The sequence below is a fragment of the Sus scrofa genome, chromosome 13 (assembly GCF_054392235.1).
Source record: "Sus scrofa isolate SSC_HxYL_T2T_F1_AM1 chromosome 13, Sscrofa_HxYL_maternal_Yorkshire_Landrace_v2.0, whole genome shotgun sequence".
Classification (NCBI taxonomy): Eukaryota; Metazoa; Chordata; class Mammalia; order Artiodactyla; family Suidae; genus Sus; species Sus scrofa.
In genome coordinates, this window is record NC_139395.1 from 63785853 (window position 1) to 63807489 (window position 21637).

The window sequence follows — 21637 nt, forward strand, 5'->3', positions numbered from 1 at the left end:
CAGATGACCTGTAACATTTCACCAACCCCCATGACTGGAGGAAGCACTATAAAGCAGAGGTTCCCAAAGCTATAGCTCTAGCACTTTCCCCAGTGCTCCTGGGCCAGGCATTCCATGTTCTACTGTGCAAATATAAATGGGTGTGCCCTGATAAACAAATTACAATACAACTACAGCTGAGATCACCCTCTCTTTCTGTCACACCCCCTCTTCCTGTGTTTGCTGCTGGCAGGCTGCCCACTACCCTCTGAGTCCCTGGGGAAAAATGGCTAGTTCTCATCATTTCTGTTCCCCAGGATTCAGCAGATGAGCTTAGTCAACTTTGCTGAGCAAATGAAGACTGAAAGCATTTCACATAGTTGACAATGAAAAAAGGAAAAAAAAAGAACTAAAACACTTCTTTACTTTCCTCGATATATTAAGTTAAAAATATAATGACAATACAGCTACTAATGACCCCTGAGAACCTACAGGTTCACCTTCATTCCATAGATAATTCATAATCTAGAGGGTCTGGGGTACTAGGAAAACATGACCCAGCCATTTTAGAGCAATAATAAACCTTAATTGTCGTACATTATGTTGTGGGACGGGGATGGGGTAGTTTATGATATATGTAATACTATTGTTACCTCCTGTTTCTGTTTACCTCCTGAGCTTTCAAACCACGTGGTCAGCAGATTTATTATTTTTGCCACGTGACACAATATTTTTGTCACTGACACAATGGTAATCTCTTGCCAGTGGATGTCCTAGATGTGTTATTGCACTTATACACACACCTAATAGCTATTTCTTGGGCACCTCATATATCTGCCGAGCACTTTTTTGGCAACACAGCAGTGAGCAAGATGGACCAAGACCCTGCTGTGGTTCATGAAAGGGCCCAGCAAAGGTGACTGCAAATGTCCAAGAGAAATACAGATGTGCAAAGGGACATAGAGGATGTAAATTGTGACTGGGCACATTCTGGAGCTGACTGTAGCTAGAACACAGGGACTACATGGAGAGTGGCTCTCCGTGACCACCACCCCTACACAAGAAGCTTCTTCATAAATTCCAATGACCAGCTAATATAGTTGGTGGCTTCATTCTCAGGTGAAACCAACCACTGTAGCCCTTACCCATGAATCTGCCAGTGTCTTCCTTTCAGCAGGTCACTAACTTGACATCTCTTTGCCAGTCTCAGTAATAATAATTAGTTCCTCTAACTGTCCATGGAACTCTGGCTCTTTCTATCTCTTACTCAGGTTTAGTCCCAGATGATCTGGTTTCTTATTACCATCTTGAACCTTTTGCTTTCCAAGTGAGTCTTTTCCACCATCTTCAAATAAGTGCTCTCCTCTCTTAATTTAAACAAATATATTTTAAAGTCTTATTCTGCTTCACTTTTTTATGATTTACCTTAGTGTTACTCTTAAACTTCTAGAGATAGAATCAATCAAAAGAAAAAGTAAAGCCAGAAAGAACAGAGCGCACAATCTACTGTTTTACTGGAGGAATCTTGCCCAACTAAATTAAAATAAACTCTCTATAACCATCCCAGATCCTAAGACAATACACACATACACATGCACAGGCACCTTAGGATTATTAAGATGGCTTTTCTTAGTAATAGAAGAGGAAAAAAAATAGCCACTAAGTTCTTCTGACTTTACTGTGAGACAAGGAAGCTTGCCTAGGCAGACATAAAATCAGGCTCCATGAGCAGGACCACAGGCAGTGCAAGACTGTGATGCCCAAGACAGACTCTCTCCCTTAATAACTCAGAGGACAACTCTTCTGTCTTTAAAACCAAAATATATAATAACTAAATTGGCATAATTTAAGCTGTTTCCAGTGAAATATCAACTCTGTGCCATTAATATGAATCTCAAATGCCCACTAGTTCTGAAAGAATAACAATTAGTAAAGGAATTAATAGTATTAATAACAATAATAACTGACTTTTATGAAGTATGGAATATGTACTTTCACAAAACAGTGTATTCACTACTCATAATAACCCTCTTAGCGAGGATTTTGTCACCTCCATTTTACAGATGATGAAAGTGATGTTCAGATGGTCTGAATCACACATATACTGGGGAGCAGTACAGGATTTCAAATTCATGTCTACCTGACTCTACAGCTTGTGCTTCTAACCACTATATTGCCTCTTATAACTCATACACTGGAGCTACAATGCCACAGAAAAAATAAAGAGACTGACATATATAATAAAGAATATACATAACAAAGTATATGTGTCTGCATGTGACACATACACACCAATATATATATAAACACGCCATAAACATCCTCTTTGGAACACTAGGGAAATGCTTTTTCATCATAAACAACTGCAGGAAAAAAAAGATAATAAATTATCCTATTTCCTGGTAGTCACAAACATTAAAGGCAATTAAGCAAGTTCCCAAATGTTTTCTGAAACAGACCCACTGGCCTCCAATTGCTCAGGTACCTGGTTTTGCAAAGGCCCGAGGAAGCCTAGATTTTCTGCCATCCGCTGAGCCTGGCTGTCCTTTATTCCTTCAATAATGTCAATTTGCTCCTAGTAAAAATGAATCAAATGAGCAAAATTCATACAGTCAAATGAGAAGATTTACAACCTCAAAACAAAATGCTTAGTATTTATTTGCAAATGAATAATTAAAGAGTATATCTTTCCAGAGATCTCTGAACGGGGCTACGGCAGCTGCCTATAGGGTATATTTTAATTAGCAGACCATCTATAAAACAGCCGTTCCAAAAACTATGTAATTCTTCAGGGTGGCATGCTGACAAGACAATCGGATGCCAGTTTTCACTTTTAATTACTACACAGATGGCACTGACGAATATTTAGTCAGTTAATTTTTATGACATTTTTTGGAAGGCCTCCAAGTAAGTTTTTCTTGCCTTAATATTAAGTTTAGAGCTTGTCATATATAGGTTAAATATTCCCTTATGATTTACATTTTATTGATGATGATAATTATTAATTATACTCTAGTTCTACAAAGGGCCAATCTCTCCAAGATACTGAGTGCTCTTCATATTCATCATTTCATGTATTCTCATAACAAATGGAATGGCTAGTTTTAAATCATGTTAATTTTTTTTTTAAATGGGTAGGTATTACTGGCTAGTCAGCATGTAGAGTCTCAATTTAATTTCCAAGGTAGGTAACTTTAAATGAAACATGGTGAAAATATTTTACAACCAGCCTCCAAACTGTTAGTTTCTTATCTAAATGAAGAGATTTAAGAAATAAAATTCTTTTTTTGGGAGGGGGAAAAATTACTTTCTAAAAGAAATGAAGACTATTTCTGCTAGAAACATTTTTACATGGTTTTTTTGATACTTAACTCAGAATTAAAAACTGAAATTATAGTTCTAAAGACCTTAGATTTTTCTTCTTATAGCTGAGGTAGGTTAAGAAGCACTTTAAATATAACACCTTATTTAATCCTCACAATTCTACAATGTAGAAATCACTCCCATTTCCATTTTAATTCAAAAAATGAGGCTTAGTGACACTTAGTGAAACTTACTGGCGAATTTGGATTTGACCTAAGATCTCTTTGACTAGTACTTAATATTTTAAAAAAGCAAAGCACAAGATTTAAAAGATTGGGAGATCTTGTTGTGTCACAGAGGAAACGAATCCAACTAGTATTCATGAGGATGTAGGTTCGATCCCTGGCCTCACTCGGTGGTTAAAGGATCCAGAGCTGCCATGAGCTGTGGTCTAGGTCACAGACGAGGCTCTGATCAAGTACTGCTGTGGTTGTGGCTTAGGTCGGCAGCTGCAGCTCCAATTCAACCCTTGGTCTGGGAACTTTCCTATGCCAAGAGCGTGGCCCTAAAAAGCAAAAAAATAAATTAAAAAAATAAAATAAGATTTAAAGGATTGTCACAAAATGACAGGTGCTGGGCTTTAGAAGGATTCTCCTTTACACCAATAATACTGAAAGACATCTATGCTCTCTCTAGTTCATTTCTGGTTTCCTAGGAGAAAATTTCTGGATACTATATGCTGTTAAATGGGATAGAGTTAACCAAGAGGAAATGGAAATATCACAGTCCTCTCCATTGGTTAATTACTGGAGCAGGTTGGATGGAAAGAAACGAGGGAAGACAAAAAGGCAAGAAAGAAGAAAGAACAAAGGGAGGGAAAAAGCAAAGAAAGTGCATACTTTCATTCTACCCAACATCAAGTAGACACTCAGTAAGAAAAAGAACTCAACATCTTCATGCCTTAAATCCAGAGACAAATATACCAGTACTAGCCTCAGATTTAAAATGAAATCTTTAACAACTTGTACACCAACAATCAATGAACTCAGCACAGTCAGGAATCTAAACATACCTTAAAAATAAGTTCTGGGTTTGAAGCTGCCACTTCTTCAATGTCGACACCTCCCTGAGGGCTGCCCACCAATACGGGACCATTGCAAGACCGGTCCATAAGAATGGCCAGGTAGGTTTCCCTGGAAATGTCCAATGCTTCAGCTACCATCACCTACCACATTAGGGAAAGGCAAAAGTCAGTCAGCATAAAGCTGAGTCCCACTTAGAAATCTAAACAAACTTGTTACACAAATCAAACAGCTTCATTTTCAGGCTCTTTAAACCTGGTGAGATTGGAGAGCTCTGCTTTCATGGTACTTAGTACCCACTTCCACCTCCTTAATTGATCCCGTTAACTTGTTCAAGTGACAGGCATTCTGTCTGCCTCAGGGAACCTTCCCACTTTATAATCTTCTTTTCTTCTTGAGAAACCCTGACACTTAAGAAAAACTTCAGGGAAGCAGCTGTTATTTTAATTTGAGACATTAACAGTACATATATATTACTACACTGATTTTTTCTCAGATTGCACTGGTAGAAAACCAAGTTTGGTTGCCAAAGAAGGATTCTTTTTATGGTATGTCTGATGCTTCATATGTTTGAATACTTCTGTCTCTTGGATCACTGTATTTTTATTTCAATTTATACCTTCTTTTAAATTACAAACATAAACCTTGCTTGTTAAAAATAATGCAAATGATACTAAAAGTATATAAAGGAGACAGTGAAAGCAGCCCCTGCTGCACATACACACCCCTTTGGGCCTGAGCAGGCAGGGTGATTATGAGTCCATATGGAATCTTTGTGATAATCAGAAAAAGTCACCCCTTTCTCTATGAGCACATGGTCACATGCCTGACCATGACTGGGCAGGAAGCAAAGTGGATGAAGGATTTCTTTCTCAACACACTGCCCCAGTCAGGCGTCATTTTGCTCTGCAGAACCTCAGCGAGGGCATAAAGCAGCCCTGCCAGGAAAAAGCACTACTGACTGTTTACATTTTTTCCTGTATCTGCAAGCATTAGAGTCATGAAAACATCCTGCACATGGAGGCGTAGTACACACACTTGAACGTCTTTCAGTTTTTGTTGTTTTTAATCTTAACATGACAACTTGGATTGTAGAGCATCTTCTCTCTTCACTGTGACTACATAGTACCTGTTTGTCAATTTCTATTTGACCATGTCCCTTCTAACAGATATTTATGTGGATTTCCATGTTTTTAAAATCCTACTTCAGTAATTATTTCTGTACATATATTTTTGCTCAGTTGTTTTAGTATCTCTGTGGACAAGTTATCTAATGGTAAAAGGCTAGGCTTTAGATCCTTCATATTTAAAATTTTGATAAGTACCATCAAACTACCTTGGAGAGAGAGGCATACCAACTTATACTCCCAACAAAAATAGTACAATATATCTTGGATGCTTTTTGAAAGAAAATAAGAACATTTATAAAGAATCAGTACTGGAAGTGAAAATAATGAAAGCACATACATTGCTTTTCCTAAAAGTAGTTCAGTAATACATTTCACACAACTGTTATAGATTAAGTAGCATAAGATTTTAGCTACCCAGAAGCCACAAAACCATTAATTTTTAAATCACATGAAACGGGATAAATATATGATGACCTAGAAAGCCCTAATGTAATGAATATAGAATTCCTTCTTTTCAAACCTTTAAGGAATTTATCAATACCTTATAGGAATAAAATATCTTAAAAGGGGCTTTGTGGTGATTCTTTTACTGGTAGCTCAAGAGTAGGTAAGAAATGGTTCTTGGGGAGTTCCTGCTGAGGCTCAGTGGTTAATGAACCTGACTAGGAGCCATGAGGTTATGGGTTCAATCCCTGGTCTCGCTCAGTGGGTTAAGGATCTGGCAGTGCTATGAGCTGTGATGTAGGTCACAGACGCGGCTCAGATCCCAGGTTGCTGTGGCTCTGGTGTAAGCCGGCGGCTACAGCTCTGATTAGACCCCTAGCCTGGGAACCTCCATATGCCGTGGGGGCGGCCCTAAAAAAGACTAAATAAGTAAATAAATAAATAAGAAATAGTTCTTGGCATTTGGTCTTAGGCTTTTCATAGAAGTGTTTCTGATTTTAAGTTCACTTTCTAATACAGAGCTTTTCTAGTGAACAAGATTTAATAACTTTCGGTAGTTATTCTGAGAAGCAACATTATAACTTTTTAGGATAAGTGTCATTCAAGAGTCCTATTCTTAATCTTCTACAAGTGTTGACAGATGTGTGCTGCATCCCGTCAAATTTCTATTTGTAAAGACCAGCTGCTGCCTCAAATAGCTCCTGCTTGGTGGAAATAGCCTATCACTCCTGAAGAAAACATTCCTAGGAAAATGATGATTATCAATAGGGTAATTGAAAATATTTTACACAGAGACCAGTGTTTTGACATTATAATGCCTTCCATATTACCCAGGATGTCAAAATACTTTAGGGATTGTTACAGAGAGAATCTAAATGTGCTCCATGAAGACTCACGCTGTGAACAATTCAGATACATTTCAACAATCTTCATCCATGACAGACAAACAATACCATCAACACAGCCTTTTTGTGGAGTCTTCCAGTATGGAAAGTTTTTTAATGCACTTTCCCTATTTGACTACCTGGTTTGGTAGGTTTGTTTTTGTTTTTTACATCATGCTATTCAAACTGTAGTCTGTGGACGACTACCTAGTGCAGAACTATTTGTAACAGGACCATGCTCAGATAAGATTGAAAGTATACTCAGCTTTTGAGCTAGCCTCATTGCAGAACAGTAAGTAACCATTACTGGCACTGAATCAAAGAGCACTCAATGGGTGGGACTGTCTCATCTCCCTGATTACTATTCCAAGGAACTCACCGCAAACACATCAACACAGATTTAGAAAAAAAAAATCTGATATGTACTGGTGTATGTAATGTGCTTAAATAGCTTCTCAAACAAACTTAGACATCTAAGGTTTTTGTAATCTAGGGATGTCTGATGCATGTCCAAGATTCCACAAGTAAAAAAAAATGCATGTTCCATAAAGTCGTGTGTAATGCTGTTGTTACAGAAATGTGCTAATACACATTTTACAGAGAAAAAGGACAGAGACAATTATCTAGGTGGTAAGGACAGAAGGAAATTTTACTTTCTAATTTTCCTATTTCTGTACTATTGGGATTTTTTACATATGTTTATCACTTCTGCAATTAGAAAAAAACTTACAAAAAATAAATCACTCTTGTGTAACTGGGTCACCATGTTGTACAGTAGAAAAAAAAATAATGTACTGGGGAAACTAAAAAAAATTAAATGACAAAAAAATAAAAATAAAAATAAAATAAATCACTAGTAGTTTCCTGGCAATGACTCAATTCACAAGAATGTATTTCTCTCCAGTATTTCAGGAATCTATCTAAAACTAATTTCATGCATATCTTTGGTGTGAATCTTCTTTGTGTATTTTTATATACTTTTTAACGTTACCACAAACTCTATAATCTAAAAATCGGAGTTCCCATCATGGCGCAGTGGAAATGAATCTGACTAGGAACCATGAGGTTGTGGGTTCGATCCCTGGCCTTGCTCAGTGGGTTAAGGATCCTTTGTTGCCATGAGCTGTGGTGTAGGTTGCAGATGCAGCTCGGATCTAGTGTTGCTGTGGCTCTGGTGTAGGCTGGTGGCTACAGCTCCAATTAGACCCCTAGCCTGGAAACCTCCATATGCCGTGGGTGTGGCCCTCAAAAGACTAAAATAAAATAAAATTAAATTAAAAAACCTATATGTCTACATACAGTGACAAATTCCTAAAAGCTACTAAACATGTCCTATGAAAATTTTTGAAAAAACTATGCAGATAAAGGCTCATAACCTGTGGGGAGCTGAGGAGATGCAGGAGGCCGAGGAAGGGAACTAGCCTGACTGCACAGTTCCAAAGGCAGGGTTCCTAACATAGGAAAAAAAGCCTACCCGAGGAAAAAAAGCCTACCCGCCAGCACAGTTCTGAGGGCAGGTTTAGAAACAGGGAAAAGGGCTTACCCTGTGGCATAGTTCCGAGGGCAAGTTCTAAAAACAATGAGGTTCATACACAATGGAATATTACTCAGACATTAAAAAGAATGAAATACCAGCATTTTTTGCAACATGGATGGACCTAGAAACTATCATGCTAAGTGAAGTCAGCCATACAATGAGACTCCAACATCAAATGCTTTCACTGACACGTGAAATCTGAAAAAAGGACAGACGGAACTTCTTTGCAGAACAGATGCTGACTCACAGACACTGAAAAACTTATGGTCTCCAGAAGAGACAGTTTGGGGGGTGGGGGGATGTGCTTGGGCTGTGGGATGGAAATCCTGTGAAATCAGATTGTTATGATCATTATACAATTACAGATGTGATAAATTCATTTGAGTAATAACAAAAGAAGCTTAATTAAAAAAAATAAAATAAAATAAAAAAATAAAAACAATGAAGCTCACCCGCTAAGCCGACAACAACAGCAACAATAACAAAATGAAGGCTTTGCACAACAGTGCAAGAATAAAATCGCTTCTTGGAAAAATCAGTCTTTCTTGTTATTTACTTATTATTCAATCTTTCCTGTTATTTGGTTTTTATTCTTTGTTATTTTCCTATATTGTTTTGTGACAATAAAATTGGAACAACAAAAAACTGGAACAGTAATCAAATAATAAAAGCTTCACTTTGGTTGAACTCCCCCTATTCAGATCTAATGTAGGTAAAAACAAAGTATTCATTAGTTTGTTACAAGTAAGAATAGGTTTTAGAGTTAGGTAATTGTGTTATATACAATAGGTTAAGAATAGGTTAGACATACATGAAAAAACATAATAATAATTTTGCTTTTAATGAATTTTGTAAAAAGATTTTAAGTTTTAGGAAATTAAGTTGCTTTGATGTAAAAAATATTTTCTCATACTGACCCCTGATCATAACGCTTTGAAGTTTTTTACCCTAGGTTTTAATCAGATTCTTATGCCTGTGACCTTTCTGGCTGTTAATGATTAGCTTAACATAATAATAGGTAGCAAACACAAGATGCTTTGTACCCAAACTTCCTATTTTTATCTAATTTTTTTTTCCCCGCATGATGTTTTGTGCCCATTATAGTTTTACATGATGTATTGTATCCATTGGTTTTAACTAAAATCCTTAGAATACAATGTATATCTACTGTACCATGTAATCTAAAAGTTTAACTTTTAAAAATATGATCTAAGCACTGTGAGGTAAGTTACAATTAAGCTGCCTATATAAACTGCTATTTACGCTAATAAAATTTGAGCAGTCCAGCGCCCTGAAAGAAGGGACAAAGAGACTGTCTCCGTGTGCATTGCCAACACTGTCCATCCCCATAGGGATACCCTAGCAGGCTGGAGCTGGACTTCAGCAATAACCAGCTTAAAAAGGAAGTAAAAGTATGGTGCTAGGCCAAAATAAAATAAAATTAAAATTAAAAAGGCCCCTTTGAGATTTAAGCAGTTCTTAAATCTACTGGAGAGGCAGTGGGAAAGGGAAATAAATAGCCAGAACAAGTTTTGTTTGTAGACCTCCTTAACATGAAGAAAAGCTTTGCCTTCTTAAAGTGAAAGTGAATGACCCACTAGTATCCACACCTCCTTCCAACTCAGAGACCATTTTGAGGCCAAAAAAGATGCTCTCATGGTTGCGCTGAGACTCAACTGGTTATTTTTTTTCCCCCTGATCATATAAAAAATTTTCTACACAACTCTCTAAAAATTAAAAGCAGATTGTACTGCCTCTGTTTTCCCAAGCATGGCACACTGGTGGAGATTGTCATCTGCAATTCAGTGTCCACAGAGCAGACAGCTGCCTCCCCAAAATGCTGGGCCATAATTCACTGTCACAATGTTATGATGGGGGCTTCTAACCATCTGTGTATCCCGGGTCTGGGGCGTGTGACCTGTGTAAGCTGTACAGGGTCTCAAGCTCACAAGGTTCCCACTCTTGGTCTCCGGCTTAATGTTCTTCTGTACCTGATTTGAAATTTGAACAAGTGTTTAATTTGAAAATTGGGCAGCCAGTTCAGGTGCCTCAATACACAACAGGTTCCACCAAAGATGAACACACTGAGTGAGAGGAGGGCAAGTTAGGTTGTGGCCTCTGCCCTGTCACTCAGCAATTTCATGGCTGAGGCAGGCCACTTTACTTTGGGCTTTATTCTGTGTGTGTGTATGTGTGTGTGTGTGTGTGTGTGTGGTGTAGGTGTGTACATGTGCACACACCATACACATTTAGGTGTCTCAAAACACCTTATTAATACAAAATATATCCAGTGATAACAGTGGCTCAAAACGGTAATAATCTCAAAGTAAGTTGTAGTGGCACTTAGAAAACAAATGTAACAGGTATAATATAAGGTATATATATATATATGTAGGATGTGGGTGGGGCAGCAATGGAAAGAGAATGTCCCTCACCAAGTATAAAAGCAGTCACATCAAACTCTTTTCAGCACTAAATGGAATGTGTCTTGAGTTCTGACAGAGAAAAGTATTATTTCAATCACTCAACCCTAGCCACCGTTACTAAATGCTGATAACAAACACAATTACTACTTTAGAACTCTTTTTATTGCTCCTTGAAGTCATACCACACACTAAACAGATTTTATGAGGTTTGAAAAATAAAATGTTACACTGCCAAAGTGCATTACTTCATTAGATTCTGTCAAAACTGAAATATGATTTTCTTTTCTTTTTTAAAAACATACACAGAATATGACCAAAAACAACCACATTACCTTGTTAACTTTCACACCTTCTTTTGGAGTTTGTTTTGTTGCTAGATTATACCCAATCATCTGTTTAGCCAACTGACCCACAACTTCAGGGCTAAGAAAAAATGAACAAGAGAGAGAGAAAATAAAGTCAATGTCTATGTTGAAAATCAGTTTAAAGCAGAGTCCATATTACATCCTCGTGTCTACACTGCACAGCATCCACCCCCACCTTTATAGAACCCATGAGGCTTTCTGCTTATATACTAGCACTGTACCAGAGGCTCACTGAGCACAAAATATATATGAATGAATGAACAGAAAACAGAAAAGCAAAGAAGCTTACATTTTACCTTTGCTACCCCCTCCAAATAAATGATAGTTACAGTAGAAAGACAATGCTCAAATGCATAACAGACCTAGGTAAGAGCAGAATAACAAATACTGGATAGTGGGCAATTTGGGAAGTAATGACCAAAGAGGGGGGTAGAGGGAAGGGGTAGGATCAATGTAATTAATGAAAGGTATGTGACAAGAGTAAAGTGTTCATTGTGGGGAGACCTGGGAGATAAAGCTGATCAGACAGACTGAGATAAAGGAAGACTTAGACATCAGACAGGAAGGACCACTGTTGCCACAGATAATGGCAGGTTCTTCAATAGGAAAGTGACATTATGGAAGGTTCTTCAGTAGGAAAGGTTCTTCAGTAGGACAGTGACATTATAGAGGCAGCATTTAATTTGTAAGTGGTACCATTCCCAACATTTACAATGAATCACTGATTGTCTAGGACAGAAGGAGTGGCAAGTCTTCATTAATGAGTGAAAAGAAAATCGTTTTATGAGAGGTGAAGGAAAACGAGGGCACTGCCAGAGCCCTCTACCTATAAATTATTTCCTTTATTTGCTACCTCCTGCTCCTACTTCCACCCCAATCCTCTTTCTCAGTGCTCCTTTCAGTCACGAGCAGGATCTTCCATAACTGCTTGGCCCAAAGACAAAGAATTAAAACCTCCAGGCTTACTCTTTTGTTAAATGAACACCTCCTTTCAAACCGCTACTGAAGACACCTTTTCCTCTTCCTCCAGCTAAGATCTGGGCTTTTAAAACAATTTCTTTTGCATCTGCAAAAAAAGAAAGGAAGAGAGAGGGAGGCAGGGAGAGAGAGAGAGAGAGAAAGGGAGAGGGAGAGGGAGAGGGAGAGGGAGGGAGAGGGAGAGGGAGAGAGAGAGAGAGAGAAAGAGAGAGAGAGAGAGAGAGAGAGAGAGAGAGAGAGAAAGAAAGAAAGAAAGAAAGAAAGAAAGAGAAAGAAAGAAAGAAAAAAAAGAATCCAGAGTTAGTAGTTGATTTAAAATTCTTTTTTTTTAACAGCAAGGGAAGTGGTAATGACATAACTTCCAAAAGTGAGTGGTAAAAGCTCTCTCAAAGCAACTTTGAAAATGAAGGCAATAAAGAACTTCAAAAAACATCAATGCACCTAAATACAGAGTCTGTTTGTTGAGGACATTCAAGTATTTCTTTCCAGTTTAATCTAATACTCAACCATCTAAAGGAAGTGAAGGCATGTATTCCCTTGCTCTTTTGAGTGTCAGAAGATGCTAAATAAATCCAGGCTGGAGGTATTAATCTTATTGCATAACAACACTCCCATGTGGCAGGGGCACCAATCTGCCAGTAAGAGGAGCTAAATACCTGCTAGCCACCTGAGATGTCAAAGGGAGGACTGGTTTACATGGGGAAAAGCTTTGAAGACAAGATGCAAAGGGAGTATTTAATAACTATGGTCTTAGAAATCAAAAGTTTTCTGAGCAGCTGTTATATATATGGGCTGGGTAAGGGAGGGGGAAATGTATTGAAATTAAAAGTAAACAGAATTTTTTCAATGTTAGCAGGGTAGCAGAACATGCAGAGGAAAGTGGTTGTGGAATCTTTGTTTTTCAGCATACTCAAGGAAAGAGTGAACAGTCTGCTCTTAACCTTTGAGACCAGAGTCATAAACTCAAATATATTTATGGGCCTGGCATGGAGCAGCCCAGTGATAGAGACGGGGCCCTCAACCATCAGGAATGCTCCCTACCCTACCAACAAAAAGTAAAAAAGTCAGCACCCAAATCAAATATGTTTAATAAACCAAATAGTAACATCTTCAGGCCACTACTGAAATTCTCTGTTTGTGATTCAGTTTTGTCTAAAATCAGAGAACCCTATTTCCTATAAGGCTACAACAGTTTTTTGGCTCAGCACACCAGGTTCAGAATCGCAGATCCAGGATTTAATGGAGACTTCATCCCTTGACCAGCGGTATGATACTGAGCAAGTTACTGAATGTCTCTAAGTCTCAGTTTACTCAATTATGAAATACTGTTGAGGGTTGTTTTAAGAATTAAATGGGAAAATATATGTGACTATGCCGAGAGCCTACAAACTTATATAACTAATGAAAGATTATTGCCAAGATCATGCCAGGATCAGTTAGTCCATTTATTACCTTTGTATACTGTGAAGAATCAAAAGGGTTATTTCCACTGGTGTAGAGATGATAAAAACTGTTGGAATCTGTCACCATTCATATGAGTAAGGCCCAGACATGGTTGGTTGGGTATTTCAGCTATTACTGTTATTGCCATTGTTAGTCATAGGCAAGCAGGCAAACGTTCAAAGAGAAGGAGTCATAGGTTTTCTCACGAAGGCCATGAAGAACTATGGAAAGATTTGACACTATGAAGGCACTAGGTAAGATAGTCACTCTCGCCGGTGGTTATTATTAGATTATTAATGGATCTTTATTTGTTGGTTTTTCTTATATATTTACTCACATTCGGAAAATCAAGGTTCATCTTCTCTCAGAAGCAATCAGAGCTCCTTTCTTTGCTACTCTCTATAACCTCTGGATATGAACCATCACAACATCAGTCAAACCATTTCTTATAATAAACAGGTTCCCATCAAATTGAGTAGAAGACAAGCTACGGTGGCTGCTCATTATCACAAACTCACCAGGAATGGAACCAAGTAAAATGAATTTTTTGCATATTTAGGCTACTGTAGGTAAGAGTGGTAGTAAGAGCAAGGACTGTGCAGTATCACAGATTTGAGTTAAAATCTCTAATTCTGCAAAGAGATTCAGTAAGGTAAAGGTAACATGGCCATCTGTAAAATAGTCATAACAAAATCATGAATAGTTTCCAGATAATGTGATGAATAAATGAAAATAGTACATAAACTACTTATCTCAAAGTCTGGCACATTTAAAAAAAAAAAAACTTTTTTGTCTGCACCTACCACAGTGTGGAAGTTCCCAGACCAGGGATCAAATCCTTGCCGCAGCTGCAACCTATGCCACAGGTGCTACAACCCCAGATCCTTAACTGGCTGTACCACAGAGGAACTTCCATGGCACATTTTTTTTTAAAGTCAAAATATGATAGCTATCATCACTATATTCATTTTCAGTAATTATGCAAGAAAGTTGACTACAGAAAGACATTTCCAGTTTCTCTTTTGAAGACATCAAGTGGAAAAAACATTTTTTTTGCTATCTGCTCAAGTTTTTAATTATGATCACTTCGAATTCTTTAAAAAGGAAAACCAGCATTCCATTGCCATTATATTTTTCATATCCTCCTCATCCAGAAAAAAGAGATGCTCTCTTCTCTTTCTAGCAGCAAAACTTGAGAGCCATGCAGACTAGCTAAATGGGCTTGTTAATTAGTATTACAAAAGCTTGATTAGATAAGCTTTAGACACTAACTATCAAGATGCAGAAACAACTATAGCTCAATAAAGTATTGTCAATTATTCATATCACCATTGATCATGTATTAAAGAACTGATTCCATGCCACCCAGCTGATAGACCAAGCAACCACTGTGAAGCCTGTGAGTCACATAGAAATAGAGGGGTGGAGTTCTCACCTTGGCTCAGCGGAAACAAATATGACTAGTAACCATTAGGGTGCAGGTTCGACCCCTGGCCTTGCTGTGTGGGTTAAGGATCCGGCATTGCTGTGAGCTGTCGTGTAGGTTGCAGATGTGGCTTCTATCTGGCATCTGTGGCTGTGGCATAGGCCAGCGGCTGCAGCACTTATTCGACTCCTAGCCTGGGAACCTCCAGATGCCGTGAGTGTGGCCCCAAAAGACAGGGGAAAAAAAAAAAAAAAAGAAGAAGAAGAAGAAGAAAGGAAAGAAGGAAGGAAGGAGAGGAAAAAGCAAATAGAAAAAGAGCATGAAAAAGACTATCAAATCTAGGCACATCTTCTGCAACTTATACCCCAGGTCAAAAATAACTATTACAATCATCTCTTCTGGTTAGATCTCAAATGCTAAATTAGTACAGCAGGTCAGCAGCCCAAACTAAAACAAGTTTTTCCCATCTTGAGGAAAATTCACATAAAGAAATTTAATTCCATGTGATTATTTACTCAAAGTGTTTAAAATTGGGTGGCCAAGTCCTACTGAACAGCAACCAGTCTTTTCATTCAGTATTTATGAAGTTGATTTAACACAATGTCACTGTTGCCATTTTATTTAAAGATCTTATTTCTTCAAAAATTTACACAAATTTCTGTTTATTACTTTAACCTTATCTTCCTGTTCTCAAACAGAATTGCAAAAGTATATCCCATACAGGAAATTCAATTTTTGTGTGAATATACAAGATGATTGAATGGTATTTTAGAATATAAAGCAAAAAAGAGGAGTTCCCGTCGTGGGGCAGTGGTTAACGAATCCGACTAGGAACCATGAGGTTGTGGGTTCGGTCCCTGCCCTTGCTCAATGGGTTAACGATCCGGCGTTGCCGTGAGCTGTGGTGTAGGTTGCAGACGCGGCTCGGATCCCGCGTTGCTGTGGCTCTGGCGTAGGCTGGCAGCTACAGCTCCGATTTGACCCCTAGCCTGGGAACCTCCATATGCCGCGGGAGCGGCCCAAGAAATAGCAAAAAATAAACAAATAAATAAAATAAAATAAAGCAAAAAAGAAACGGGGGTGGGGGGAGAAGCCTCCTTCAATAGATTTAATATGGACATGGATTATACCTAAATATTGATAACCATATTACTGGTATAATCCCAGTGGTTGCAATTCCAAATTCTTTGCTCTTATCTGCTACTCTTACATGCAATAACCTAAATATGCAATACATTCACTTTATTCTGTTCCTTTCCTGGTGAATTTTTGATAACGAGCAGTGATCACAGTAAGATTTCTACTGGGTTTGCTAGAAACCAGTTTAGTATAATTCATACATATTTTAAGAGAAAAAGCACTCTAAGAGACATATTTGATAAACTTAATAGACATGTAAAATTTTAAATAACATATCACTTAAGAGAACGATATTTACAGCCATTAAGGAAGCCTAACAAAACCTCTACGCCATGGTCTTGTTTCACTCTATTAGCTGCATTAAAATAATGCTTTCTCACTGTTTTCCTCTCATTCTCCAACACAAATGTTATTTTAATTACAATAATACAGTTTTATACCAATTTCTGTATTTCCCCAAAAGTCCCAAGCCAGATAATAAACACTGTTGGACATATTATCAAATCCAAAAGAATAAATAAATTATTAAGGAAAGCATAACCTAAACAGAATAAATAAGAAACATTTTTAATTAGACAACCTTTGTAAAACTAGTTCACTCTGTTTTTCAGAGATGGAATTCTGAAAATATATTTCTGCAAAATAATGTTCACAAGACATACTTCAGAACTAGAACACAAGTGGACTACAGCAAATGTATGAAAATGCTAATGAAGAATATCAACAAGAGGAGTTCACCTATCGTGCCATGGCTTAAGGATCCAGTGTTGTCACTGTATCGGCTTGGCTTTCTGCTGTGGTGCAGGTTCAAATCCCTGGCCAGGGAACTTTCATGTGCCACAGGTGTGGCCAAAAAAAAAAGGGAATATCAATAAGAGTAATCAACTATCCCTTTTTAATTGCAATATAATTTACAATGCTGTGTTAGTTTCAGATGTACAGCAAAGTGATTCAGTTATACGAGAGTTCCTTGTGCTATACAATAAGATCCCGATGGTTATCTATTTTATATACAGTAGGGCATATGTTAATAGCAAACTCCAAATTTATCCCTTCCCCTCAACTCTACTTTTTAAACAGTTTGGTGATGAACCAAATATTTATATTACTGAGCTGATTTTTATTCAGCATTCTCTCTTCCAAAGTATAATACCTTCTAAACACAAAATATATTACTCTATATACCAATACTACAGTATTGGTATATATATATATATATAGACTACTACCATGATCAGATACTCTGAGTAAAACAGGAGCTTTGGGGGGGAATCTATGATTTCTAGGATTCACTGACAAACAAAACTGGAATATTTGGTTTTCAGTGTAATGCATTGGTGTGATTTCTAGCATAGTGATCACCTTTCATGAGAATTGATAGAACTCTTAATCGAGAAAGTTAAAATCATTTCAGATTTACCTATTACTGGAAGGCAAGGAGAAAGGGGAGAGGGAGGCAAGAGAAGAATTGAAAGATACTATGAAAAGATGAATCTTAATAAAGAACATACAATTACAGGGTGATAATGGAGGCCTAAATAGCAATTTCCCAAAAGAAATGAGCTAACATTCCTGTTTTCATTATGACCCCAGAACCCAAACTTAAAAGTGGAGAATTACCCATCTTCATCCATTGCTGTAATATCTCCTGTAGACTGAGTCCTATTTCCTCAAATTGTGACTAAGTCAATCAATGTGAATAATGTAATATTGCAATGACTCTTTCTTTCCACATGTCTGACGGCATCTCTGAGACTAAAACAACTATTTCAACTTTCAATAAGTCTGACATGGGCTCACAAAGGATAGAGAATTTCAAACATATGAGACCGTCAGACTAAGCCATTTCACCAGCAGTCACATCTCTGGATTGAATAGAATTGGAGATACTTGGCTGTCCATCAGACTGCTATCCATCAAAGATTTAAATTACACAAGCCTAAAATAGTGATTTAGAAGTATAAGATGGAAGTAAGACAATCTCTAGGACAGAGGTTTGGTGATATGAATAGGAAGTCATCCTAGGGAAACATGATTTCACAGTAAAAAATTATTTTCTGATAAAAGCTTTTATGTAAATTTGGGGGCATTGGAGGGAGGGGTTCTTTTTTTTTTTTCTTTTCTTTTTTTTCTTTTTTTTTTTTTTTTTTTTTTTTTTTTTGGTTTTTTAGAGCTGCACCTGTGGCATATGGAAGTTCCCAGGCTAGGAATCTACACCACAGCCATAGCAATGCAGGATCTGAGCAATGATGCGACCTACACCACAGCTCACAGCAATGCCAGATACTTAACCCACAGAGGAAGGCCAGGGATTGAACCCGCATCCTCATGGGTACTTGTTAGGTTCTTTACTGTGGAGCCACAACAGGAACTCCTAAGTTTTAAATCTTAATTTCCTATCAAATATGGTAGCCAATTAATTCCACATTTTCTAAATAATTCCTTCATTTGAATACTGTGGGGGCATGATAACACCCATTTGAACAGTTTATTGATTATAAAGAAGATAGCAATATTTTCTTACAACAAACCACACTTTCATTTTCAAAGGAATCATTTTAATTTCATTTCCTATAAAAATTCCTAAAGTTTGATAAATCATTGGGGTTTTTTGCTCTTTCAGCCATTTCTTATTTACAGTGTGTTTAATGCAAATCAATTCTGTAACATGAGAAGTTACTATGAATCAAAGCATAAATACACAAACGCAATATACAATCCAAAATAGATGTACAGCATTCAGGTATGAAACAAAAGGGAATGTTCATTCACATACACAGTAGCTTCAGATCTGTTGGATGTGATTGTTCAGTGCAGGTCTCTAAAGATCAGGGTGAGGGGGAATGACTTTGGTTATCAAGACTATTGTGGCCATGTTCGATTTTGGAACATCTAAGCATCAGTGTGTGACCATGACAACAAAAGAATTTAGGGAGTGTCTAATTTTAAAAAGGTTTCTGTGCATCGAGGCAGTTGTGAAAAGATTTACTTTCTAAATTCAAGCCCACTTTAGGCTTAGTTCCAGTTTCTAACTATCTAAAAATATTGACTGTTATCAGAAAGTGTTCCAAATGTGGCTATTCTGATTCAATTTTTTTTAAAAAAAAGTATTTACAGAAAAGAGTATAAAAGTTTTTCTGAATTTAATATAAGCAAGCTTCCAGTCTTCACTTTACAAATATTTGATTTACAGTTTGGCTCATTCACATGAGCCTTTTTAATTTCAAGATTTGTCAAATTTACCTTCAAAACAGATCTTTTATTTTCAGATCTTTTTTTTAAACTTTAAAAAGTACTCTAGACATGCAGGAATAAAAAGCATTTTGAAATTAGTTGAGATCAATGTACTACACTTGGTTATCCATTTAGCTAAATGAATCTAGCCCTCTTATTGAATAAGAGTAATTGATAAGAATACAAGCCAAATGTACTCATTATGCTTGGATTTGGGGGAGATTCCAATCCATCATTGCCCTGGCACATGTCATTTACTACATAAACAGTCAAACATGTCAAACCCAACCCAAAGCCCCAGAGGAAAGAGTTCAGTTCCCAAGAGAACAGTGAGAGCTTATCATAAAATTTTATCTTGAGTACATTGGCATTAAATTAGTACTGCTGAAACAGTACACTCAGGATGTACAGTAACACTTGGAAGTTCCCTCTAATGTACATATAAATAGAATCATGGAAACTTTCTATATTACCTAATTATGTCATGATCTTATAAATTTAATGATCCAAATGAAAACTGAATCTCTGTTCCCCAATCCGTTCTTTCTAAGATAAAAATCTATTCTCATTTGCAAGGTAGAGTTTTTGTGTCCATACTTCTTTTCTTAAGCCACATTTAAGGACATCGTCTCTTAACTAATTTTGGAGGTTGTCGCTCTTCATCTTGCACAGGAAACTCCAGTAGCAGATTTAATATTGGCATTCACCAGCTAGTCAAATCCTTCACACACTCTTCAAACCAATCAAATTTGGGATCCTCAGCATTTTCTGTCAGTAAAATTAGGTGTGGAATTAGCAGATTCATTGAATGAAGACCTGTTTTTTTATTTTCTTTCCTTGTCACACTGGATGTTTAGAAGCCATGTGAATTAGGTTTAGAATATGGGGAAGTAAGGATATTTCTTAGCCTGAGTCTCTTAACAGTAGAGATGTAGAAGGGAGACCGAGAGCACAAAGGGACTGGCTGTTATTGGCAGAGCACCATCACTTGCCTTGGTAGTGGCATTCACTGGACTGGGGGTGGCTGAGGTATTCTCGGTTGAGTTACTTGAAAGTGTAACAAGAAGTGTTTGATTTGAATAAATCTGCGTAGGTAAGAGCAGTGCCAGTAGTAGCAGTCCTAGTCCGAACCTGGCCACCATGGCTCTGCCCGTTTCTGCTCTGTTGGTGCATAGCACGTCTCACTGAATGCGGGCTGCAGAGGACCACTGGCTTTGGGCGGGCGCAGGCAAGGTGGGGATAAATCATTGTTTTTCCAAAGTGCCCTATTCTTAAAAATAATGTATATTTAATGCTACATTATAGGCCTCATTAAAATCTATAATGATAAATTAGTTTACTCTTCAATTTGTCAATGGTGTTATTAACTGCTTCCATAATCATTAATACACACTTGGTTGGTGATAAAAATTCTAAAGCTAGATAATAATTACCTCCAGAAAGGCTCAATTCAGTTATAATATCTTATTCTTTCCATAAGTTAATATATATAAATCAATCCTACATTTTGCCTATTAAATTAAAAGATATATTTCTATAGGAAAGGTTAAGGATAGAATCTCCTAAGGGTGACGGCAAAAATAAAGTGACCTTACTCAAGCACCTGCAGCTAATCAAAAAATGTCTAAAACTGTAAGATTATAACCACAGGACATTAGACAAATCTTCTGAAGTCACTTGAAAAATACAATTTTTCAGAACAAACAAGTTTCTTTAGAAGAAATCTCCAGAAATCTCTACTCTGTTTTATGTAGATTAAAGTAGGGATTAATGATATATATGAATAATAAAAATATATCTGTAACATTTGTAACTTTACAATAACCTGGGAACAGTCACAGATGATGAAAAAGCATTTATGAACAACAATAGCATTTCTACAGTATTTTGTGGTATATTTGAAAGAAAAGAATGATAAAGGAAAGCTAGCTATTAAAAAGTCATATTTTTTTCCCTGATTTTTAAGGCAAAGGTGTGTCCAGTCAGGACTCAATAAGGGAAGCAGAACAGAACCACTGTGAGTTATGGAAAAGGGATTTATTATAGGAATTATTGCTAAATTTGCCGGAGATGTTGAGAAAGGGAAGATGTGAAAGGGGTGTCTGAGGATCATAGGAGTCACCAACTAGCCAATCAGAGAAACCAGCATATCCAGGAGCTGCAGAGGATATGAGACTTACTGCCCAGCATCTCACAGTGGGTTTGGGTCCATGTTGATCAGCATCAAATTTAGCAGTCAGGAAAATAGCTAGACATGGAACACAAA

The 21637-nt window shown here is 37.2% G+C and overlaps 1 protein-coding gene across 7 annotated transcripts in view; it reads right to left on the reverse strand.

Moving 5' to 3' along the window:
- SUCLG2 (succinate-CoA ligase GDP-forming subunit beta) overlaps nt 1-21637 on the reverse strand; it is a 929415-nt gene that overhangs the window by 787190 nt on the left and 120588 nt on the right. For all 7 annotated transcript variants that reach the window (XR_014822455.1, XM_084987035.1, XM_084987034.1 and 4 more), the window contains 4 exon segments: nt 12117-12216; nt 11118-11208; nt 4355-4507; nt 2465-2554 (listed from right to left, as the gene is read on the reverse strand). Coding sequence is in view for 6 of the 7 variants with exons in the window: in XM_084987035.1 (XP_084843161.1) it covers nt 2465-2554; nt 4355-4507; nt 11118-11208; nt 12117-12216 (434 nt within the window). In the remaining variant the exon portion in view is untranslated.